Source organism: Plecotus auritus (assembly GCF_963455305.1).
Source record: "Plecotus auritus genome assembly, chromosome: 7".
In the NCBI taxonomy this organism is placed as follows: domain Eukaryota; kingdom Metazoa; phylum Chordata; class Mammalia; order Chiroptera; family Vespertilionidae; genus Plecotus; species Plecotus auritus.
Genome location: NC_137774.1, coordinates 62,844,889 through 62,870,319, shown reverse-complemented (window position 1 = coordinate 62,870,319; position 25,431 = coordinate 62,844,889). Strand labels below are relative to the sequence as shown.

General features: G+C 49.6%; 1 protein-coding gene and 1 pseudogene across 4 annotated transcripts in view; both read right to left on the bottom strand.

Annotated features, from left to right (window-relative positions):
• The window catches only part of PLK1 (polo like kinase 1), a 62,174-nt gene that overhangs the window by 693 nt on the left and 36,050 nt on the right, over window positions 1-25,431 (bottom strand). For 2 of the 3 annotated variants that reach the window (XM_080679817.1, XM_080679819.1), the window contains 8 exons: window positions 9,811-9,979; window positions 7,693-7,837; window positions 6,759-6,852; window positions 5,327-5,546; window positions 1,520-1,675; window positions 621-698; window positions 279-433; window positions 6-188 (listed from right to left, as the gene is read on the bottom strand). In XM_080679817.1, the coding sequence (XP_080535943.1) occupies window positions 6-188; window positions 279-433; window positions 621-698; window positions 1,520-1,675; window positions 5,327-5,546; window positions 6,759-6,852; window positions 7,693-7,837; window positions 9,811-9,979 (1,200 nt within the window). Of the gene's footprint in view, window positions 1-5; window positions 189-278; window positions 434-620; window positions 699-1,519; window positions 1,676-5,326; window positions 5,547-6,758; window positions 6,853-7,692; window positions 7,838-9,810; window positions 9,980-10,658; window positions 12,625-25,431 lie in introns of those variants that run through there. The other variant, XM_080679818.1, reaches the window with a different exon arrangement.
• LOC308254003 (transcription elongation factor A protein-like 2) lies at window positions 14,502-15,476 on the bottom strand (annotated as a pseudogene). The gene has a single exon. The product of its transcript is annotated as a transcription elongation factor A protein-like 2 (transcript).

The following is a 25,431-nucleotide window of genomic DNA, read 5'->3' as shown; positions in this document are numbered from 1 at the left end:
CTCACCTGGAAGAAATTGATCTGCACACAGCCATTGCTGAGGTGCAGGATGATGGCACTGCGGGTGCGAAACCAGGTGCGCAGGTAGGGCAGCCGGGCCAGCTCGTCACCTTCCCGTGGTGTGATATTGGCCCCTGCCTTCAGCAAGTGCTCGCTCATGTAGTTCCGGAAATACTTAAGGAGGGTGATCTAGTTGGAGAGTCAGAAGTCCAGAGTTAGCCCCACCCTGGCCCATCTCCCTCCCAGCAGCACGGGCCACGCGGGCCGGCCAGCACCCACCTTCTTGATCAAGGAGTTGGGATGGGAATTCACGGTGAGGTAGGACTCTGTGCCGTCGCGCTCTATGTACTGCAGGCTGTCACCGTCGTTGTAGAGGATAAGGCGAGTTGAGTCATTGAAGAGCACCCCCACGCTGTTGTCACACAGTTGATATCCTAATGGTAGTGGGGGGAGACCTCAGAAAGGGGAGCAGGGGGACATGAGGAGCTGGCACTTGGAGGTCTGGGATGAAGCTAGGAGAGTTGGGAGAGGACCTAGCAGCCAAAAAAGGCAAGAGGCTGGAACAGGTCAAAGGGTCACAGGCTGCACCGGGGCCACCCACGCATTCTGGAAGAAACCTACCAAGGCCATACTTATCCGAATAGTCCACCCACTTGCTGACCCAGAAGATGGGGATGCAGGCGGGATCCTCGGCCTCCTCTGGGATGGAAACAGACAGATGATTGGTCAGAACCAGGCTCTTACCCTCAGTGAGCAATGAGCAAAACCCAGCCTTCATGGAGCTTGCATTCTAGCCATAGGAACAGAGACGAATCAAAATAAATATGAACAAAATATTTAAGTTGCTTCCATCATGGTGAGTCAGTGGCTGGCAGATTCTCTAGCTTTCTAATTTTGAGGACTCAAATATTGTGAGAAGACAATTCCAAATACATCAAAATGTTATACACAGTTACCGCAATAACCCCTTCTCTTATACAGAAAACCAATATGGAAACTTCAGAGTCTGTGGGGTGAGAGATGCTATAGATAATATAAAGCAGGCACGGGGGATGCCCAGTGCTAGGAGTGGTGCCAGGAAATGCTCGGGAGGGGCTACTAGAACAGACATCTGAGAAACACGTGTGTGAGCCATGCAGAGATCTGCAGGAAGAATGCTCCGGAAGGGACAGTGTGCACAAAGCTCTGAGGCTGGAGCTCATCCTGGTCTGTTATTTCAGCCGTCTCGAAGGCCAACCAGGAATTCATTGAACAGAAGAAACTGTGTGGACAGGTACCCAGGCCGCAAGTGAGGTGCTGGGAAATGGGGGACAGAACCCATGAGTCAGAAAGGAAGGGCCAGACCATGGAGGGCCTTGGGCATCAGGCTAACTCATTGGGATTTTAATCCACAGGAAAGGGGGGAACTAAACATATTATGAGGACAGGGGCCTGGACAAGGCCCACACTTTGCGGGCTGAGACTCCCTGGCCTCGTGAGATGCCTGGGGCAGCCTTGCCCCAGACGGCTGCAGTGCCCACCTTGCCTGACCAGCCCCCGCTCCGAGGGCTTGGAGGCATTGACGCTGTGCAGCTGCTGCAGCATATCACCAAGGTGGCAGTCGACCGCCTCGCTGGTGTCCCGGACCACAGGCTCCTCTTTCTCTCGGGGCCGCTCAGGCATAGGGTTCTCCGTGCCTAGGAGATGAGATGTGGTCATTAGCTGGCACAAAAGCAGCAGGTTGGGAGGGTGCGGGACCCCGTGCCACAGCTGGTGCTCTCTCTCCAGAGAAGACCCCTTTTAGCTGCTATTGCTTTGGGTAAACTCAGTCAGTGTCAGGCTATTAGAGCTCAGGCTCTAACATGTACCTGGTACTCACTAGTACCCCCAGCACCAGGCAAGGCCTTTAGGAAGGTCCACAGCCAACAGAGTCAGACACTCAGAATTATAAGTACCTTCAGCATCCAGAATGGGAGGGCTCAGTAAATGGCAGACCAGCAGGATGAATTAAGCAGGCACTTAACAAAAATGTAAGAGATCTCCCACCCTAAAATGTGTTTTATATACTTATATGACCAATAGCCTGAAAAGATCCACACTGAGATGGGACATTGGTCATTTCTGAGGGTAGAAGCATGATTTTGTCTTAAGCTTATCAGTGTAATCCTTTTCCCACTACCATGTGCTCATTCCCCTCGTGAAATGAAACCCTTCTCTACAATATTTACAGATCAGATTTTCAATTTTAAAAACGATGCTGTGGTAAAGACTTAAGTGTTAAATGTTTCGGATTTGCCTTTAAAACTGTAGCCAAAAAAAGGAGGAGCATGTGGAATAAATATAGGCAAACGTAAGTGATTGATTTCAGAGAGGAAAGAAGTGGGAGAGAAAGTTAGAAACATCAATGATGAGAGATCCCCACTGGGGATCGAGCCCACAACCCGGGCATGTACCCTTGACTGGAATCGAACCTGGGACCTTTCAGTTCACAGGCCGACGCTCTACCCACTTAGCCAAACCGGCTAGGGCCAGTTCTCTCTACTTTTGGGTAAGTTTGAAAATTTCCAGCATAAGAAGTTTTTACAAAATGTTTTATGTCCAAAAATTAAAGCCAAAAGAAGAAGAAAAAAAGCAATCCTTAAAACAGGGGTCCTCAAACTTTTTAAACAAAGGGCCAGTTCACTGTCCCTCAGACCTTTGGAGGGCCGGACTATAGTTTAAAAAAAAAAACTATGAACAAATTCCTATGCGCACTGCGGGCCCGGGACGAGTTGGCTGCTAAGCAGGACAGGCAGCAGCACCCGGCGGGCCGGATAAATGTCCTCAGCAGGCCGCATGTGGCCCGCGGGCCATAGTTTGAGGACGCCTGCCTTAAAATAACACCATTACATGATAGCCCAAAGAATAAATACCCATGAGTCCAGACTGACATAATCGAATAAATAAATACATGGGAGAGAAGCACCAGCTCCTCCTTACGAAAGTATTCCCATGAATGAATGTGCAGGAGAGAAACATCACTGTCAGAACACCATGGTAACAGCTGCCACGGCAAGAGCCACCAGAAGTGCTAGCATCGGTGGGCAGAGTCTGAGGAGAAACAGTCTCAAAGCAGCCCACGGCAAGGCACGTTTTAATCATCAAGAGAAAACAGTGATGCTGCAGAGGAGAAGCCCATCAGACACCACCAAGACCAAGTGATCAAGATTGACATCACTGGCCTGGCCCGTGTGGCTCAGTGGTTGAGTGTCGACCCATGAACCAGGCGGCCACAGTTCGGTTCCTGGTCAGGGCATATGCCCAGGTTGCCAGCTTGGTCCCCAGTAGGGGGCATGCAGGAGGCAGCCGATCAATGTTTCTATCTCTCTAAAAAATCAATAAAAACATTAAAAAAAAAAAAAAAAGGCTGACATCACCAGTAAAAGAAATGTCAAAAAATTATTCCCAAAAGAAAAATAGATAATCCTTAAAATAACAGTATTGGGTTATAAATGAAACAAATGAACTTATATATTAAATTAGTATATATTAAATTGATGCTATATCCACACAGAAAAGTATTTCAAATGATTTTTTTCATACTATATTATCTTTAGTGAAATATACTCCCAGGACAAATAGAACTGCAAGAAAATAAAACATTCATTTAACAAAAGGAACTAGTTTATATATGTTGAAAAATGTATATGTATTAAAGTAGGGAGACAAGATTTTCTGTTTAAGAGAAAAGAAATACAAATATAAAATCAAAGAAGTAAAAACCCTAAAACATTATATTAGAATCACTTGTAAATTACCAAAAGAAAAGCAGTAACTTCACAGCAGAGAGAAAGATTGCTATAAACCAAGATCGTATCAACATTAAATTTCCTGAACCTGATAACTGTGCCATGTGTTGTGGTTTAGTAAAAGAATCTCTGTTTGGGGATAAATACATTGAAATATTAAGTTGTAAATATTAGGATATATAACTCACAAACAGTTCAGAAGAAAGAGAGGGAAGAGAGGAAGAAAGGGTACTGATGAAGCAAATGTGAAAAAATATGTGAATTGTGGATCTGGCTAAAGTGGATATAGGAGGTTTTGTCTATTCTCACACCTTTTCCCAAGTTTGAAATATAACAAGTTAAATAAAATGTTGAAAAAATGTGAATTGGGCCCTAGCCGGTTTGGCTCAGTGGATAGAGTCTCTGTGGACCCATTCCGTACCTCGGTTACAGACTCCTCCCCGGCCTGCGCCCTGGTTGGGGCATGTGAAGGAGGCAACCAATCAATGTGTTTGTCTCACATCAATATTTCTCTCTGTCTTTCCCTCTCTTTGAGAAATCAATGGAAAAATATCCTCAGGTGAGGATTAACAAAAACAAAAAAGAAAAAATGTGAATTGGAAATATCACCATAAACTCAGGCCACCCCCCCACCCACACACACACACATTTCCTAATTTGTCCTCTGAGGAGACCTAGAAACAATAATAACCTAATCAGTGGCATGTGGTGTGATAAGATGTCCATCCTTTTAAAGACAGACTGAGGTTATAGGGGATAAAATGGTATGGTGTCTGCTATTAACTTCAAAAACTTCAGAGGAACGAAACAGGAGATGAAGCACACGTGGCACACTCTTCGTGACACGAACCTGGTGGGTGCTCGGGAGTCTACTGCCCTCAGGTCTCTGTGGACATGTGAAGTTTCTCATATTTTTCTTAATGAACCACACAAGAGTGACGATTAGAATTTCTCAAGTGTGCCGTTCAGTCCACTCTGCTCTTTGGGCCTGACAGGTGTGATTCAGCCGTGCTCGGTCTATCTTTCTAACACAGTGGTTCTCAGCCTTCCTAATGCCGCGACCCTTTAATACAGTTCCTCATGTTGTGGTGACCCCCAACCATAAAATTATTTTCGTTGCTACTTCATAACTGTAATTTTGCTACTGTTAATGAATCATAATGTAAATATCTGTGTTTTCCAATGGTCTTAGGCTCTACAGCAGCAGTTCTCAATCTGTGCGTCACGAACCGCTAGCAGGGTCACCTAAGATCATCGGAAAACACAGATATTTACATTACAATTTATTAACAGTAGCAAAATTACAGTTATGAAGTAGCAACGAAAGTAATTTTATGGTTGGGGGTCACCACAACATGAGGAACTGTATTAAAGGGTCGCGGCATTAGAAAGGTTGAGAACCACTGCTCTAACAGAACCAAGGGCATCTTCCTATGGAGGACGAGGCCATGGGGCCAGAGCCTGTCCTGCTGCACCCGCACTCTGGGCCAGCCACCAACACATGGGAAGCCTAGGCTCTTGGTGGGGTGGGGTCTGTGGTCTGCCCAGGCCTTGTTTTACCTTTATTGAGGACTGAGAGAGGCTTCCGGTTGCTGGGGTCCAAGCTGCTGGGAGCAATGGAAAACCTGGGTGGGATGGTGAGGCAGGTGATGGGCAGTCGGGCAGGGATGTAGCCAGAGGTAAAAAACTCATCACTGAGCAGCTCGTGGACGGTGGGGCGGGCAGTGGGATCGGTCTGAAGCATCTTCTGAATGAGGGAGGCGGCCACGGGGTTGATGTGCTGGAGCAGAGACAGGGAGAGCCATAAGCCACGTGTCGAAGCCCCAAGTGCAGCATGCACCAGGACCTGCAGCCTATTCCCCATGCAACCCCTGGTATCACAGGCCCCAGTCAGCGACTACAAACAATGCCAGTTCCTCCTCTCAGCTTTGCTGAGTTGACAAGCATGAGAATGGTGATTCTCCTTCCTCTTGAAACTCAGATGGAGCTGAGGCCGTTTGTCCCTGACCTTGCTCTTGCATGATTCCAACTGCTCCCCACTAGATTCGAGAACACAGGCTTTGGGGTCACAGAGACCTGGTGTAAGTCCCAGTTCTGCCCACAACACCAGTTGTGACAAGTATCTTCATCTATAAAATGGGGACACAGTACCAAGACCGGAGCCCTGGTGAGACGGTTCCGTGGGCTATAACCTAGCACAGGTCAAATGCATAGTAACAGCCTAGCATTAACTCCACACCCACTGTGTGCCAGGGAACTATCCTAAACACACCCTATTATTCACCCAGTTAACTTTCACAGAAACATGTAAGGGGTGGAGACCTCTGTGACCACCGCCCCTTGCAGATGAGGAAACTGAGGCACAGAGAGGTTATGTGCCTAAGAATATACACTAAGTGTTAGAGCCAGCACCCACACGGAGGCAGTCTTGCAGCTCGAGGACCCATACCCTGAACCATTCCATGCTGTGTCCATTTGACAGTTAACTGACCCTTTAGGACTGTCTTCATGGGGACAGGGCTCTTGGCTGCACACAAGGCAAGAACACTAAACAGGAAAGCGGCCATGTGCCAGGTGCATTTTCACACCACACTGGACTCAGTGATCCACGAATGTGAGCACCTACTGTATGCAGGGCACGTGCGAGGTGCTACAGAGGCAGCAGCTCTGGCTCAGACAGGGCCACAGTTCAGAAGGTCCAGGCCACTGCCAAAGCTTATGCAGCACTTCTCCTGCCTCCTACTCCCGTCCCATCTTTTTGGTGTTTGTTTTTCCTCTGAAATCTACAAACTCCCTTACCCTGGAAAAAATGCTTTTGCGCACAGATGTTCAGTTCTGTATGCAGTTTCAGACATGGACCCTTGAAGGCTCTGAGGCTGAGGTGTGGAATTGACCTCTGTGTCCCCAGGTTCTAGCTGGGCTCAGTAAATAGCTTTGGGGGCGAGGGGGTAACAAAACATAATCAAGTTCAATTCCAAGTGTTTTTAGTCACCTTGGGAATACTGTACTCATTCTTCTTGATCCGGAGGTAGGTCTCTTTTAGGCAAGATGTCTCAAAAGGTGGTTTGCCCACTAACAAGGTATACCTGTAAGCACAAGGTGGGATTTGGCTCAGGTTCTCAGCAAAACACAGATGCAGGAGGGATCATCTCAGGGCCAGAGCGAAGGCCAGGCATCCTCTGGACACTCCCTCTGTCCCTGAGGACAGTTCCCAAGCCCACGGAGCCGCCCAGAAACCAGGACACTGGCAGAGAGCCTCAGTAGATTAGAGGTGATGAGAACAGGATTCTTGTGGGCCAAAGATTTTTCAGCAAAAGCCAGCAGTGTTCTAGGGTCCCAGAGGCCGCCAGCCGATACAGAACACGTCATGATGGGGGCTACCCGCTCCTGCAGAGGCAGCTCTGTGTTTAAGAGTTCTGTACTTAAAGCCTGGAGTTTTCATTTAAAATAGCTCCACTGGAAAGAGTACGAAGGCCATTGCCACAACTCACTTCTGACTCCAGTCCCAGGCCATCAAAGCCACACCTGAAAAGGTGCTCTCCCACCACTCAGCTCTGATGGCCTCGGCCTGGACAGGCCACAGGCAGCTCTCCTGCAGCTCCAGCTCCTGGCCCACGCCCTCGCGTCCCATGCTGCTTTCTAGATCAGTGGTTCTACAACATTTGCGCACGAGATCAGCCAAGGACTTGGTTAAAATCTGGATTCTGATTCAGGTTCCCCATTTTGAAAGGGTTGCTGGTCTGTGGACCACACTTTGAGTAGCAAGGGGCCCGGCTGCAGGAATCCTACAGCCTACACCAGTGTCAAGAAGAGATGGGGAATTAGGTTTTGTTTTGGAGTAGTCTGCCCTTTTCATAGGCAGATCTGTTCACAGGTGGGATTTCCAAAAGAGCCCCTGAGGAGGCCAGGTGGGTCCCCCAACTTACATAATGCACCCAATGGACCACACATCCACCTCGAAACTGTGCCCTTTCTTGCTCAGCACCTCAGGAGCTATGTAATTAGGAGTTCCGCACAGGGTCTTCTTCCTTTCCCCGTCATATTCGACCTTGGTTGCCAGTCCAAAATCCCCTGGGACAGAGGGAGGAAGGGGCAGTACTCAGATGCTAGCCTCTGTCATCTATCAACACAGACGACTGCCTTTATGGTTCCTGTTGGACCACCGAGAACCAGGGTCATCTGAGCCCTCAAGCTCTACTCCTTGTACGCAGCCAGGCCTCCCCAGGAATCCCCCACCATGCTGGCCCAAGGAGGGGGCCTCTCAATGACCCCCCTAACCCCTGCTCTTAGGAAGGAGGGCTAAGCTTCTAAAAGGGAATTGGCAGGGACAGAGAAACTAAGGGATCAAGCAGGTAAACTTCAGGACTGCTACTAGGCAAGTTTGTGAGGAGTAGGGAGGGATTGTGACTGTGGCAAACCAGAGGGAGTCTAAAAGGAACAGCTGCTTTTCAGCCCAGCAAAGAGCTGCCCCGAGGGAATGCTGTCCTTGTACCACTGGAATGTTTAAGAAGAGCTGCAGCCGAAACCGGTTTGGCTCAGTGGATAGAGCGTCGGCCTGCGGACTGAAGGGTCCCGGGTTCGATTCCGGTCAAGGGCATGTACCTTGGTTGTGGGCACATCTCCAGTGGGAGTTGTGCAGGAGGCAGCTGATTGATGTTTCTCTCTCATCGATGTTTCTAACTCTCTATCCCTCTCCCTTCCTCTCTGTAAAAAATCAATAAAATATATATTTTTTTTTAAAAAAAAGAAGAGCTGCAGTCCTGGCCGGTGTGGCTCAGTTGGTTGGGCATCATCCTGTACACCAAAACATTTGATTCCCAGCCAGGGCACATGCCCAGATGCGGGCTCAGTCCCAGTAGGTGTGCAGGAAGCAGCCAATCGATGTCTCACTCTCACATCGATGTTGATGCTTCCCTTTCTCTCCCCCTCTCCCTTACTCTCTCTCTAAATATCAATTTAAAATCTTTAAAAATAAATAAAAGCGCTAAATCAAAACTTTAATGTTCAGCCTCCCAATTTTAAAAATGGAAAAATCATTTAAATTCTTTAAAAAAAATATTGTCAGAAATAAGTGTTAGAGAGAAATGGAGAAAAAGGAACCCTCATACACTGCTGGGGGGAACATAAATTGGTACAGCCACTATGGAAAACAGTTTGGAGGGTCCTCAAAAAATGAATAGAGCTACCCTATGGCCCAGAAATCCTCTTCTGGGTATCTACCCCCAAATTTTGAAAGCACTTTTTGAAAAAAAAAATGTTTTTAATGATTTTAGAGAGGAAGGGAGGGGGAGGGGAAGAGATAAACATCAACGATGAGAGAGAATCATTGACCCACTGTCTCCTGCATGACCATTACTGGGATGGAGCCCTCAACTCGGGCTTATGTCCTGACCAGGAATCAAACCGTGACCTCCTGGTTCATAGGCCGACACAAACTACTGAGCCACACAGGCGGGGTGAAAACACTTATTTTTAAAGACATTGTACCCTTATGCTCATTGCAGCATTATTCATGGTTGCCAAGACATGGAAACAACTTAAATGTCCTTCAATGGATAATTGAAAAAAGATGTGGTACATATATACAATGGAATACTACTCAGGCATAAAAAAGGATGAAATACTGTCATTTGAGACAATATGAATGAATCTTGAAGAGTATTTTGTTAAGTAAAATAAGTCAGACAGAAAAGGACAAGAACCATGATTTCACTCACATGTGGGATACAAAACAGAAAGCAACAAACAAACAAAACAAACTCATAGACACAGTCAACAGTATGGCAGTTACCAGGGGGAATAGGAATGGGGGGAGGATGAAGAGTAAAGAGGGTCAAATATATGAAGGAGACTAGACTCTGGGTGGTGAGTACACACTGCACTATACAGATGATGTACATTGAAACTTACAGTGATCAACAGCCCAGACTTCCTACCACCCTCTTCCTCCCTCCCCCGCCTCCTTCCTATTTCCCCTCTCCCAGACTCCTCTTTATTCCCACTTCTTTGTTGTGTCCGGAACCCCTGCAGGCCCAGCACCTCACCTATTTTCACCTCTAGATCCTCATTCAGGAAGAGGTTGCCTAGCTTGAGGTCCCGGTGAATGACCCGGTTTCGGTGCAGGTACTGGCAGCCAAGGACCACCTGCCGCAGATAGTAGCGAGCCTCCGGCTCCGTCAGTGCTTTCCTCCGTTTGTGCAGTTCCAGGAGAGACTGGGGGGCGGGGGGAAGAGGAAAGGAAGGAGGAGGAATGGGGGGTCGGTACTGAGGTCCTCAGGTGGAGGCGGTAAAATTAGGTAAAGGCAGCCCAGGACACCCCACCCCCATCCCCGTCATTTCTCTTCCAGAACAGCTAGGATCTGGGTTCTCCCATAAACCTGGCCACACCGTTCATAGCACCCCCTCTCCTACCAGCTCCTGCCCAAGCCCCTGACCTGGGACCCCTCTGCCAGCCCCACTTCCTAATCTCAGAGTCCCCAGTAATCCCCTTCCCGGTCTTTTCGCAGCAGCAGATCCCTTTCCTGAACTTCCGAAGTCTAGCTCCAACCACCCTCTCCCAGACACAAGCCCAATCCGGAAGCTCCAGGTCCATGGCACCCATTCCCCCGGACTCCACCCTTAGTAACTCCGGAAGCCCTAGCGTCCATTACAAGGGCTCCCCACCTCCACCCAACACCCCGCGTCCAGGAGCCAACTTCCCTGGCAGCAGCATGAATCGGGCTCCAATTAACCGAAACCCCCTCCTCCAGTAGCTCCGAGCTCTGCCCAGGAGCTTTTCCACCGCTAGCTCGAGGTTCCCAGCACCTCCTCTCTAGCGCCTCTCCTGCAGCTCCGGGTCCGGGCGCTCCACCCCGGCCCCGGGCAGCTCCAGTCTCCCAACAGAAACACTCACTCTCCGGCGGCAGAGCTCCAACACCACGAATACGAAGTCGTTGTCCTCGAAAAAGCCGTGGAAGCCTACGACATGCTGGTGGGCGAGGCTGCGGTGAATGGATATCTCCATGGACATCTTCTCCTTCTGGTGCGGCTTGAGCAGCAGCGACTTAGGCACGATCTTGCCCGCGAACACCTCCTTAGTGTCCGCGTCCGAGATCTCGAAGCACTTGGCAAAGCCGCCCTTCCCCAGAAAGCGGCCCCGCAGATAGCGCCGCCGGCTGCGTGGGTCCACTAGGACCTCCGGGATCTCTTTCCCCGGCGGGGCGGCCGCTGGAGCCCCTGGAGCTGCAGCGCCGGGGCCCCCGGCTCTCCCTGGGTCGGCCGGTGCCCGCGCCAGCTTCCCTGCAGCCGCCGCCGCACTCATGCTCCCGGACTCCCCGAGCGGATCTAGCAGGGTCTGGGCAAAGGCTGACACCGCTCGGCTCCTCCTCGAATTCAAACGCGGCGCCGGGAACGTTACAAAGGTCTACGCGCCACTGATTGGCCGCGGGGATTTAAAATCCAAACCCGCCCGCCGCGCGGCACTCTGGGTGCGCTCGGCCCCGCAGCCGCCTTTAAACAACACAGCCGGAGCGGCGGGGAGGGGGGAGGGGTGCCTTGATTGACAGGGAGTCTGGGACTGTAGACACGTGGGATGCCTGGACCGTAACCGAGCAGGAGTTCTGGGTTTCTCCCTCTCGGAAGCCCAGAAGCCCAGGAAGTACCTCCTCCAGGAAGCTCTCCTTAAACCTTCCTCCACCCCCACCCTGTCTTCTAGAATATAAACTCCGAATAGAGACCCGAGAGAGAGCGTGGGAGAGCGTTAGAACCCGCCTCCCATGCCATCAGTTCTCTTTCGAGCCAATCCCAATAAACTAAAATCCAAGTGAAAACAGGATGTTTGCCATACATTTGCATCTTCATGTCAAGGTCCCAACTTCTCTCCTTCAAGTAACAGCTGTTTCTGTGACCCTGGCTTACAGAGCAACGCTGCTCAAAGTATGGTCCAGGGACCACCACCATTACCACCACCTGGGAGCTTGTTAGAAAGGCAACTTTTCAGGCCCCGCTGCAGACCTCCTGAGTAGAATCTGCCCAGGTGATGCCTACACACACTTAAGTTTGAGAAGCTCCATGCCAGAGCCCCCACACTGCACAAGCAGGTGTGGCTTGCTCACTGCTGTACTTCCCAGTGCCTAAGAGTAGACCCACAGTGTTTGGTCAGAGGGAGGGATGGCTGGTTGGCACAGTGCCTGGCAAACTGACAGGCCAATGCCAAATCTGGCCCGCAGGGGTGTTTTGTTTGGTCCCACTTTTTATTTATTTTTTTAGCCCCCATTTTAACATTTGGATTTATTTAAAGCACTTAAAAATCAAGAGCTCTCACAAAATTCAGATCCATGGCTTTTCCTGCAAAACAAAAACAAAACTAGCACCTCTGGCAACTCTATGCCTGCACATTTTCCCATTTTGCCAAAGTTCCCAGCTCCCCACCTGCCACCTTTGACCACGTGCCTACCTGGCTACTGTAGATACCTGAATGGCAACCCTGGAGTGGCAAAATAGCCAAGTTAGAAGCCCTTTCCCTGTGCCCCTGTCACCCTACTGTGTCTCTGATAGAGCCCAGCAAAAATCAACCACATCATAAGTACGCTTTACTTGCCTCCCAATAAACTGCGCGGCAACGATGATGTCCTTCCTACCCCATGTCCCAAGCTCCCAGTGCAATGCCTGGTAAAAGGAGTGGCAAATGTTTGCTGAATAAAAGGGAGTGATGTTGTTGTTTTTAATTAGGTCATTTTTAAAAAAATCTCTGTGGTGTATAGTCTTCTATTTTCTTTTTATTGAAGTTGATTCTACATACAGAAAAAGTATACTTATCATAATTGTATAGCTCAGTGACTTTTCAAACTAAACATCCCATGTAAACAGCACCCAGACTGAGAAAGAGAACACTACTGATACCTCAGGTGTCTCCCTTGTGTCTTATGTATGGGGTCCCCAAGACAACTCCCCAGTTCGATGATTCACTTAGGAGACACATACTCAGAATATAGCCCTACTTATGGCCGTATATGATGTATTACAGAGAAAGGCTGTGAAGCAGAATCAGCCAGGGCAAGGGCACACAGGCAAAGTGGGAAGGGAACCGGATGCAAGCTTCCCCGAGTCCTCTCCCAGGGAAGTCACACAGGACACACTTAATTCCTCCAGCAATGCGTGTGACCACCCAGAAGAATGGGAGCTGATTACGGACTCAGTGCCAGGGCTTTCACTGGGGCTGGCTTCATAGGCACCTTCCGCCTAGCACACTCCAAATTCCAGATTCCCAGAGGGAAAGCAGATATTCAGCAAAAGCACATCGTTTGCACACAGTTTGGGCACAGGGAGCCAAGCATCATTTAGTGAATGAGAAGAAGCCTCCTCAAGTCCAAGTTCCCAGTCGCCAGCCAAGAGCCAACCTTGCAAACAGGCCTTTGCAAGGCGAGCAGTCTCAGGCTGCTTTATTAACTCATTTCTACACAGTTGACCCTTGGCCCTGGGCCCAGGCTTCTTTGAAGCAAAGTTCTTATCTGTAGGACCCCACACAGGGGAGACCCGTCTGCAGGACCGACCTCCGCTATACCTGGATTTAGCCATTAAAATAACTCCCAATAACTGTAAAAGTCTATCTTAGAAAGCCAGATGGCCTCCTCCTTAGTTCCTGTCTGGCACATTTTTACCTGGCCCAAGGCATCAACTCAGGTACAGCACAGCTGTGGCCTGTAAGTTCCAGCTGCCCTGAAGCCTCCAGGGCCGAGCCAGTGCAGTGATGGGCACAAAGCACAAACCCCTGGAAATGAGTTTATTATGTTAGGGTACACCAAGGACAGACATTCGTCAGGCAGTAGAAGTTAACAGCGCCCCAGTGTAGGTAGCTCCTACCATGGGACCTCCCTCCCTAGAGTTTCCAGGCCAGTATGAAAAATTCATCCAGCCCAGCTGGTGTGGCTCAGTGCTTGAGAATCGACCCATAAACCAAGAGGTCACATCCTTGATCCCCAGTAGGGGAAGTGCATGAGGCAGCTGATTGGTATTTCTCTCTCTTCGATGTTTCTATCTCTCTTCCTCTCCCTTCTTCTCTCTTTAAAATCAATTAAAAACATATTTAAAATTTTTGTTCAGTTCTTGGTTTTCCAGGGATTGCCTGAAGGCTGCCTGGAGGGAGTCTGTTCCCACGTTTCGTGTCCATGGTACCAGTTTATACACCTCAGGTGTGTGGATAGCACTTGAAGGTGTTCTGATGGAGAGTGCAGGTACTTTCCTCTGTTGTCATAGCCAGAGCTGCCAGGTGTAACCACAGACTCAGCAGTCTGAGCTCAGAGTCCACTCAGTGCACAGGGGGAAGCACTGGAAAGCTTCCAGGAAGAAAGCTTCCAGGAATAGTTCTGATAAACAAAGATCAGAATGCTCTCCCATTCCCAAGGCTCCCCAGGTTTCTGCTTTTTCTCCACTGTTACAAAGTCAGCATGCCACACCACTTAGCAATCCTAACTGTACATATATCCTTTTCTTTAAAAAATATATTTTTATTGATTTCAGAGAGGAAGGGAGAGGGAGAGAGAGAAATATCAATGATGATAGAGAATACTGATCGGTTGCCTCCTGCATGTCCCACACTGGGGATCGAGCCAGCAGCCTGGGCATGCGCCCTGATCTGGAATCAAACTCTGACCTACAGATTCATAGGTCGATGCTCAACTTTGAGCCATGCTGGCCAGGCTCTTTTCTTTTTTTGATGGTTCTTCAAACTGCTTTCTTTTTAATTTTACAATGCACCATAGACATTATTCCATGCAACAGATGAGACTCTGCTACTGAAACATAGAGGGCTGCAGCTGGACAGCAAGAATGACACCTAGAGCAAAGTATACGCCTAATGTTAAAGCCCTGTGCTCAGCAAACAGGGGGCTACACAAGAGGAATGTCTTCAACGCTCCTTTGTGGGGCTCTACAGCCACTTGAGTTCCCTTGGACCCCTTGGGTAGAAGGGGTCCTGTAAACTTTTTTGCATCCACATAACACCGCCTCCTTCCCCTCCCCCACCCCCATTTCTGTCTGGTTTTCTTCACCTCATCCTCTACCTGAGGCAAATCCTCAAATTCTCTTAGCTCCTCATGGCTCAAATGCATATCCATGTATGTCTTCTTTGTATTCCTTGAGGTACTGAGCCAGCCCCTTGTTCTTTTCCTTTTGGCTTTTCTGGGTACATCATCCCCAGTTGGGTGCTTTCCGGCAGCCCTTGGTTTGATGGCTGGTTTTTCTTCTTTTGGTTTTCCCTGACTGGCTCTGACTGGCTCTCTGGCTCCCCCTGGCCCTCACTGGCTCTCTGGCTCTCCCTTCTCCTCTAGTACTTCCTAGTCTCTCCCTTGTTCTTCTCTTTCCCTCATTCTCTAAGTTTTCCTCGTCTTCCAGAGTATGAGCTCCTTCTGGCTTTGCAGCATTGAGGGTGTTCTTCATTGCCTGGATTCCCTTGATTCTCAGGCATCCCTTCACTTTCACTGCAGAACTTTTTCCTGTTGAGATGTCCCCTCCTTTTCCTGTCCTGCAGGAATTCTGGACAGGTTCCTTCTTTCCTAGCCCAGCCATGTGCTGAGAACAAAGACACACAGACCTTTGCCCCCATGCCCATTCCTTCTCACTCACTCGTGTTCCTCAGGCAGCGACAAGGCCTTCGCACTGACATGAAAGAACCCGAGCAACCATTTGGAGTTCGCAGACGGCTCAGGGTCTGACCACAATCAAGGAGCTACATTTGTTCAATCACCTCTTATTCTCAACCAGTCCTTTCGCCTGGAAGGATTGTACAAAAGAGGCATAAAAGCATTCAGCCAGAAAAACATGTTCAGGAGCTGGTCAGGCTGTGTGAAGGCTGAGCTGTCTTCCCCAGATTCCTATGCTGAGCCCTGATCCCCCAGCACCTCGGAACATGATCTCAAAGAGGTGATCAAGGTAAAATGGAGGCATTTGGGTGGGCCCTAATCCAATATGACAGGTGTCCTTATGAGAGGAGATTAGGACATAGGCAACACAGACAGAGGGGTGACCATGAGAAGATACAGCAAGAAGGTGGCCATCTGCAAGCCGAGGAGAGAGGCCTCAGGAGAAACCAACTCTGCCAACAGCTTGATCTTGGGCTTCTGACCTCCTGAACTGTGAGGAACTAAATCTTTGTTGTTTAAGCCACCCTCTCTGTGGTAGTTAATGGCAGCCCTTGCAGCTTAATAGAGGATGAAACCCTGAGTTTTCAAAAATTTCAAAATGAGTCTACATAACCTCCTACCCTTTACCCACAGAGTAGCCTAGGAAAGATCAATCCCTTTCTAAAGACAGCTACCCTATATAATAAAGATGTAATATGCAAATGGTCATTACGGCATGAAGCGTAATGACCGACCACGTAACAACCAGATCACGGATCAGCAGGAGGGTGGGGCAGCGAGCTACAAGTGGGTGGCGGAGAGCTACAGGAGGGGGCAGGGCAGCAAGCTATGAGGGCAGAGGGCGGGGGGAGGAAGGCAGAGGGAGCTACAGGAGGGCGGCAGCAAGCTACTGGTGCACGGATTCGTGCGCAGGGCTACTAGTATATGAATAACCACCATGCCTTCCTAAGATGTCTGTGCCAGGGGAAACAGAAAGGCAGCGTCAGGCTATCAACCCATTGTGGCAAGTTGCAGCAATCCAGAAAGCTGAACAATGCAATAACCCCAAAGGAGGCCCAGAGGCTGATCTGTCAAAAGCAGACAGAGAGGTCACAGTCCCTGTAATGTGTCCTCTAACTGACAGCTTTTGGCCAGGATCACAAGTTAGGATGCAATTAGCCACTGATCAGAGATAAAGAGCTGATCAGCAGCTTGATTTTATTTTATTTTATTTTTTAAATAAATCTTTATTCAGATTATTACAATTATTTCTCCTTTTCCCCCCCATAGCTCCCCTCCACCCATTTCCCACCCCACCTTCTGCCCTTACCTCCCCCTCACTGTCCTCATCCATAGGTGTATGATTTTTGTCCATTTTCTTCATGAACCCCCCGTACCCCTTTCCCCCTGAGAATTATCAGTCCACTCCCTTTCTATGCCCCTGATTCTATTATATTCACCAGATTATTCTGTTCCTCAGGTTTTTAATTCACTTGATTTTTAGGTTCGCTTGTTGATAGATCTGTATTTGTTGTTCATAATTTTTCTCTTTACTTTTTTCTTCTTCCTCTTCTTTAAGAATACCTTTCAGCATTTCATATAATACTGGTTTGGTGGTGATGAACTCCTTCAGCTTTTTCTTATCTGTGAAGCTCTTTATCTGACCTTCCATTCTGAATAATAGCTTTGCTGGGTAGAGTAATCTTGGTTGTAGGTTCTTGCTATTCATCACATTGAAAATTTCTTGCCACTCCCGTCTGGCCTGCATAGTTTCTGTTGAGAAATCAGCTGACAGTCGTATGGGTGCTCCCTTGTAGGTAACTAACTGTTTTTCTCTTGCTGCTTTTAATATTCTCTCTTTGTCTTTTGCTCTTGGCATTTTAATTATGATGTGTCTTGGTGTGGTCCTCTTTGGATTCCTTTTGTTTGGGGTTCTGTGGGCTTCCTGGACTTGTAAGTCTATTTCTTTCACCAGGTGGGGGAAGTTTTCGGTCATTATTTCTTCAAATAGGTTTTCAGTATCTTGCTCTCTCTCTTCTTCTGGCACCCCCATAATTCTGATGTTGGTACGCTTGAAGTTGTCCCAGAGTCTTACATTATCTTCAACTTTTTGGATTTTTTTTTTTTGCTTTTTGCTTTTTCGGTTGAGTGTTTTTTGCTTCTTTGTATTTCAATTCTTTGACTTGATTCTTATGTTCCTCTATTCTGTTTCTGGGTCTCTGTATAATATTTTTTATTTCAGTCAGTGTATGTTTAATTTCTAGTTGGTCCTTTTTCATATCTTCGAGGGTCTCGTTATATTTATCAGCCTTTTCTAGGATATTCTTAAAAAGTCTTATAACAGTGGTTTTGAATTCTATATCCAGTCGTTTGTTTTCCTCCATTTCATTCGTTTCTGATCTGATTCTTTGACCCCGCATTTTCACTGATTCCCTGAGTTGGTAAGGTAGATATTTGTGCTAGGTTTCCAATATGGCCCAGTGGGTCTGCTTCCCCAGTTAACCTGAGGTGGACACTCTTGGTGCACCCCTTTGTGGACTGTGTGTACAGCCTTGTTGTAATTAAGTCTTTATTGTTGTTGGTATCACTGGGAAGAATTGACCTCCGGGCCAGTTGGCTGTAAGGATCAGCTGTGTCTATGCTGGGAGAAGTTCGGTGCTGGAGACAGCCTTATAGGATTAGACTTGCCAAATTGCAATAGCCTCTGTGCTCAGCTTGGATGGGGTGGAGTCTCAGTCTTGGCTTCCTGTCAGCCTTGCCCTTGCGCGCATGTGCGCGCCTTCAGACCTCTACCTTCCCTGGCTCCTGAGTCTTCGCCCGAGAGTCCAGACTCCCCCCACAAGAGCGTGGGTCCCCAGGGGCTCGCCTGGAACTGGGGTTCACTGCAGTCAGAACTGGGGCTCAGTGCAGTCAGGAGCCTCTGACTCCCTTCCACTAGGGAAAGCCTGTGGCCACCTCTGCAGTCTTTGTGCGCACTGGCACGCGCGCGCCTTCAGACTTCTGCCTTCCCCAGCTCCCGAGTCTCCGCCCGAGAGTCCAGACTCCCCCCACAAGAGCGTGGGTCCCCAAGGGCTCGCCTGGTACTGGGGTCCAGTGCAGTCAGAATTGGGGCTCAGTGCAGTCAGGAGCCTCTGACTCCCTTCCACTAGGGAAAGCCTGTGGCAACCTCCGCAGCCTTTGTGCGCAGTGGCACTCGCGCGCCTTCAGACTTCTGCCTTCCCCAGCTCCACGCGCGCGCCTTCAGACTTCTGCCTTCCCCAGATCCCGAGTCTCTGCCCGAGAGTCCAGACTCCCCCCACAAGAGCGTGGGTCCCCAGGGGCTCGCCTGGAACTGGGGTTCACTGCAGTCAGAACTGGGGCTCAGTGCCATCAGGAGCCTCTGACTCCCTTTCACTAGGGAAAGCCTGTGGCAACCTCCGCAGCCTTTGTGCGCACGCGCGCTTTCAGTCCTCCGCCTTCCCCGGCTCCCGAGTCTCCGCCCGAGAGTCCAGACTCCCCCCGTAAGAGCGTGGGTCCCCAGGGGTTCGCCCGGAACTGGGGTTCAGTGCAGTCAGAACTGGGGTTCAGTGCGGTCGGAGGCTTCCTTCCCCCTTCCGCCAGAGAAAGTCAGCCAGGCTCTTTTCCGCCCTTCCTCTCTGCGCGCACAAAGACCCTTTGCAATACCTCCAATTCTCTGTGAGCTTTTCTCTTTCCTTCTAGTTGTAGAATTTTCACTCAGCCAGCTTTCCTGTGGTTCTGGATGGTGTCCGTTCTGTCTTTTAGTTGTAGTTTTGAAATTGTTGTGCGAGGCAGCAGTTTAGGTGTTTACCTATGCCGCCATCTTGGTTTCTCCCTCAGCAGCTTGATTTTAGATGATCCCATCAGAGCAAGCCCTTTCTAAGGCATGTGTATGTAACCCAAATGGCTCAGCCAGCATCTGCAACACACATTTCCATAATTCAGAGCTCCACAGAGGGGATCCTGAGTCTCTAGTGGCCCCAAGGCCTAAGTCCTGCTCACAGAGCCTGTGTCTGCTTTCAGTCCAGCACAGCTCCCGCAGAGGCTGAAAAGGTATGAGCAGCCAGTCTGCATTTTCAGCTTCTAGTCGGATGCCAGCGATCAGGATCGGTGAATTTGGGATTCCGAATGAGCCAGCTGCTTTCCTTCAACAGCAGCAAAGGTGTGCTACAGTGCCAGAAAGTCCAAATCCAAGTGACAAGCACAGCTTCCTTCTTATCCTATATAATAAAAGGCTAATATGCAAATCAACCAAACAGCAGAATAACCGGTCACTATGACACGCACTGACCACCAGGGGGCAGACATTTAATGCAGGAGCTGCCCCCTGATGGTCAGTGTGCTCCCACAGGGGGAGAGCCGCTCAGCCAGAAGCTCTGAGCTGGGCTCACGGCTGGCTGGCGAGCACAGCCAAGGTGGCAGGAGCCTTTCCTGCCTCCAAGGCAGTGCTACGGATGTCCAACTGCCGGCTTAGGCCCGCTCCCCTAAGCTGTCCGTCAGACAAACCTTGAGGGCTCCCGGACTGCGAGAGGGTGCAGGCCAGGCTGAGCTCCCCTCCCCACACCCACCCCCGAGTGCACGAATGTCGTGCACCAGGCCTCTACTCTTTTTATAAAAAATATGAGAGAAATACATCTATTGGTTGCCTCCTGCATGCCCCCTACTGGGGATTGAGCCTACAACCAGGCATGTGGCCTGACTGGGAATTGAACTGGTAACCTCTTGGTTCATGGGTCCATGCTCAACCGCTGAGCAAGACCGGCTAGGCGCTTCCTTTTTATCTTGTCCGTCTTAGAGTCCAAACTGACCCACTCAAAAATACGCACATCAAACTGGGTAGTCATCAGCCAATCTGGGTCAGACATTTGATTTCAGCAAAGGCTCCTTATCAATTTAACTGCATTTTCAGTTTCCAGATGTGCTTTTCCATCCAGAGATTGCCTCTCTGTTCCTGTTGTCTCCCGCTTTCCAGAGGCACCAACAGACCAAATCATAGCAACAATCATTAGTTATGGAGATTTGTTCTGGTTTCAATACCCAAAGAATTTAAATTCTAACTCACTGCTGGCAAAAAGCAAGAAAGTTGTATGCCACCAACACCTTCTTAATTTAATTGTATCTTTCTTTGATTGGGATGATTCCTCTAGCATTTATGAAATTATAAGCATATAATATTTTAAATCAACTTTATCATATATCAAGATACAGCAACAAAAATACAAAGACATGTTTTAAAATTTTTTCCTTTTTTCTCATTGCAAATTTACTCAAACCCCTAGCAGAAAATTCAGCATTTACAGGGCTTCCATTTGAGGCCTGCAACATTAACTCTTTTCTGCACAGACCCTGTCCAGTAACAAACCCCAAGGGTAGCTATCCACTCTCCTAAGGTCAGAGTTTTTGTTGTTGTTTTTTTTTTAAATATTTTTTTATTGATTTCAGAGGAAAGGAGAGAGAGATAGAAACATCAATGATCAGCTGCCTCCTGCACACCCCACACTGGGGATCAAGCCTGCATCCTGGGCATGTGTCCTGACCTCCTGGTTCATAGGTTGAAGCTCAACCACTGAGCACTGAGCCCCATTGGCCGGGCAGGTCAGAGCTTTAAGCAATGTACTCAACTAATAAAAATACGTTAGAGTGTTTTTCATTCATACATTTAAAGGCCACTGAACACCCACTGCATGTCTGTTTTATTTGTTCCATTTAGAAACACTAAAAAAATAATGAAGAAACTTCCTTTAATTCCTTTTCATTCTTTTACAGCTGTTTTCATTTCCCTTCTAATCCTTGTCAACATGGAGTTTCAATTTCATATAGGTGCAGTGATACCCTGTTAATACAATCTATCTGCATAGTGTCAGTAAAAATACTGTAACAGTGAGCCCTTACTGAGCACCTACTGTATGCCACACATGGGGCTAAGAGCTTTACAGAAGTGATCTTGTTCAACCTTCACAAAGAGCCCAGGAGAGAAGCATTATTGTGCCCATTTGAAGATGAGGAAAGGAGCACTTCTGGATTAAGTTACTCGCCCAGGGTCACGTAGACACCAAGTGACAGAGCCTGAATTCCAACCCAACCCTGTTGACTCCAAAGCACACCTGCTGTCCACTGGCTCTCTGCACACTGCCTCCTTGGGCCTGGTCTGGCAAGCCCCAAACCCCGACTCATTTGTTCACTCACTCATTCCTTCCCTCAAAAAACAATGACATATTGGTTCAACTAATGGACTGCCCAGCCGGCACTGAGTGTCAACCTATGAACCAGGAAGTCACCATTTGATTCCCAGTCAGGGCACATGCCAGGGTTGCAGGCTCAATCCTCAGTGTGGGGTTTGCAGCAGGCAGCCAATCAATGATTCTCTCATTGTTGACGTTTCTCTCTCTCTCCTTCTCCCTTTCTCTCTGAAGTCAATAAAAATATATTTCTTTAAAATAAAATAAATAAACTCATGGACTAAAGAACCCTAGGTTCAAATGCCAGCCCCTCCCTAGCTATGTGGCCTTTCTGTGCCCCAATGCCCACATCTACACAATGGAGATAATGATGGTGCCCACCTCCTAGGATTCTGTCTAGAATGGTGTGCCTATCTCCCAAGGCCCTCGTGAAGAGGTTCTGTGAATACAGCACTTCAAACAGCACCAGGTACACGTCGTGTCCTTGTCGTTACTGAAGTAAAAGAACCCATGCCTACTCCCAGGATGCTCAGACTCTCCAGCAGGGCTTTTCTGTTCCTGGGCTCTCGTTTCCTTGTTCTCCCCCTTGGCTCTGGCCCTACTGCTCCCTCGGGCTCTTGCGGCTCCCTGGGAAATCAGAGAGCAGCCAGCAGACCCCAAAGGCTGAGATAAATGCAGCTGAAAGGGAACAAGTAGGTGGGGCCAAGAAGAACCATAGGCTAACGTCTATACCCAAGGACTGAAAAGCAGAATGTGGACCCTACTCCTGCTTCTTTTCTTGGATGATTTTCATGTGCATGAACCATGTGCTTGATGTACAATGGACTTAAAGACACAGAACAAGCCATTTCATCTCTTTGGGGAACCAGGATGTCCTGTGCTAACCCTTCTCCCTTCAGGGTCCACATCAGAGTGCATAATGAAGCAGCTGGGGCCAACCCACCAAGGAAAACAAAGGATTAACTGACTGGACAGCAAGTGTAGTCCTCAGGGCCAAGTGCTTTGGAGGCCCAGAGCATAGGAGGAGCTGCATAAAACAAGGACTTTGCAGTAGGGTAAGACCTGGCTTTAATTCCCGCTCAGCCATTTATTAGCTGTGTGACCCTGGGAAAACTTACATTTCTAGCAGTTTCCTCCTCTGTATAATGAGTTGTAAAAATTCATACTTTTTTGACAGTTGGGAGGATTCAATGTTTTCAAATACATGCTTAGCACCCCACAGATGCAAAGCAAGGAAGGGTGATTTCTTATCCCCATCTCTTCATTGTGGCAGACTAATTATAAAGGAAAGTTGTTCTTAATCTCAAAATTTTAAAAATGAGTGCTATACCTATATAATAAGCCGTTTCACTCAAGGTGTATCCTAATAATAGTAGTTAAAATGACCATTTATTGCCCTAGCCCAGTGGTCGGCAAACTACGGCTCACGAGCCACATGCGGCTTGCGAGCCGCGGTTTGCCGCTCTGTTGACTAATGAGTTTGCCGACCACTGACCTAGACTCTCAATTCCAATAATTACAGGCTGTTGTTGTTCCTTGTGATTAAGCCCCTATCCCAGTGGTCGGCAAACGCATTAGTCAACAGAGCGGCAAACAGTTTGCCGACCACTGCCCTAGCCTGTTGGGCTCAGTGGATAGAGCATCGGCCCGAGGACTGAAGGGTCCCAGGTTTGATTCGGTCAAGAGCACATACCTTGGTTGTAGGCTCAATCCCTGGTCCCAGTTGGGGCATGTGCAGGAGGCCACTAATCAATACTAGTATGTCTCTCTGCCTGGCCATAGTGGCTCAGTGGTTGAGCATTGACATATGAACCAGGTTGAACAATTCCCTGTCAGGGCACATGCCTGGGTTGCAGGCTCAATCCCCAGTAGGGGGCGTGCAAAAGGCAGCCAATCAATGATTCTCTCTCATCCTGAATGTTTCTATCTCTATCTCCTTCTCCCTTCCTCTTTGAAATAAATATCCCATCTAATAAAAGAGTAATATGCAAATTGACCATCACTCCAAGACACAAGATGGCTGCCCCCATGTGGTCAAAGATGGCCGCCCCCATGTGGACACAAGTTGGCCGCCACAAGATGGCCAGCAGGGGAGGGCAGTTGTGAGCAGTTAGGGGTGACCAGGACAGCAGAGGAGGGCAGTTGGGGGAGACCAGGCCAGGAAGGGAGGGTAGTTGGGGTGGGGACCCAGGCCTGCAGAAGAGGGCAGTTGGGGGGGGATCAGGCCTGCAGGTGAAGGCAGTTGTAGGCAATCAGGCAAGCAGGGAGGGCAGTTAGGTGTGACCAGGCCAGCAGAGAAAGGTAGTTGGGGGAGACCAGGTCAGCAGGGGAGGGCAGCTGGGGGACACCAGCACTGCAGGGGAGGGCAGTTGCGGGGGGACCAGGCCTGCAGTGGAGGGCAGTTGGGAGGGGACCAGGCCTGCAGTGGAGGACAGTTGGGGGGGACCCAGGCCTGCAGGGGAGGGCAGTTGTGGGTGATCAGGCCTGCAGTGGAGGGCAGTTGAGGGGGGACCAGGCCAGCAAGGGAGGGCAGTTGAGGGGGACTAGGCCTGCAGGGTAGGGCAGTTGGGGAGGACCAGGCCAGCAAGGGAGGGCAGTTGGGGGGGGAACCCAGGCCTGCAGGGGAGGGCAGTTGTGGGTGATCAGGCCAGCAGGGAAGGCAGTTGGGGGGGACCAGGCCGCAGGGGAGGGCAGTTGTGGGTGATCAGGCAAGCAGGAAGGGCAGTTAGGGGTGACTGGGCAGGCAGAGGAGGGCAGTTGGGGGGGCAGGTCAGCAGGGGAGGGCAGTTGGGAGGGACCAGGCCTGCAGGGGAGGGCAGTTGGGGGGGACCAGGCCTGCAGGGAAGGGCAGTTGTGGTCGATCAGGCCAGCAGGGAGGACAGTTAGGGGTGACCAGGCCAGCAGGGGAGGGCAGTTAGGGGTGACTGAGCCAGCAGGGGAGGGCAGTTGGAGGCGACCAGGCCTGCAGGGGAGGACAGTTAGGGGCGACCAGACTGGCAGGGGAGGGCAGTTAGGGGTGACCAGGCTGATAGTGGAGGGCAGTTAGGGGCAATCGGGCCGGCCGGGGAGCAGTTAAGGGGTTATCAGGCTGGTAGGCAGAAGCGGTTAGGGGCAATCAGGCAGAGGCAGGTGAGCAGTTGGGAGCCAGCAATCCTGGATTGTGAGAGGGATGTCCGACCGCCCGTTTAGGCCTGATCCCACCGGGGTCGGACATCCCTCAAATGGTCCCAGATTGGAGAGGGTGAAGGCTGGGCTGAGGGACATCCCCCCCTCCTGTGCACGAATTTCATGCACTGGGCCTCTGGTATATATATATGTATATATATAAATGCCTCTTTCATATCGATGTTTCTCTCTCCTTCCCTCCCCCTTCCTTCCACTCTCTAAAAATCAATGGAGGAAACCAAGATGGCGGCATAGGTAAGCACCTAAACTGCTGCCTCACACAACAATTTCAAAACTACGACTAAAAGACAGAACGGACACCATCCAGAACCACAGGAAAGCTGGCTGAGTGAAAATTCTACAACTAGAAGGAAAGAGAAAAGCTCACAGAGAATTGGAGGTACGGCAAAGGGTCTTTGTGCGCGCAGAGAGGAAGGGCGGCTGAGAGCCTGGCTGACTTTCTATGGCGGAAGGGGGAAGGAAGCCCCCGACCGCACTGAACTCCAGTTCTGAGTGCACTGAATCCCAGTTCCGGGCGAGCCCCTGGGGACCCACGCTCTTGTGGGGAGAGTCTGGACTCTCGGGCAGAGACTCGGGATCTGGGGAAGGCAGAAGTCTGAAGGCGCGCGCGTGCCAGTGCGCACAAAGACTGCAGAGGTGGCCACAGGCTTTCCCTAGTGGAAGGGAGTCAGAGGCTCCTGACTGCACTGAGCCCCAGTTCTGACTG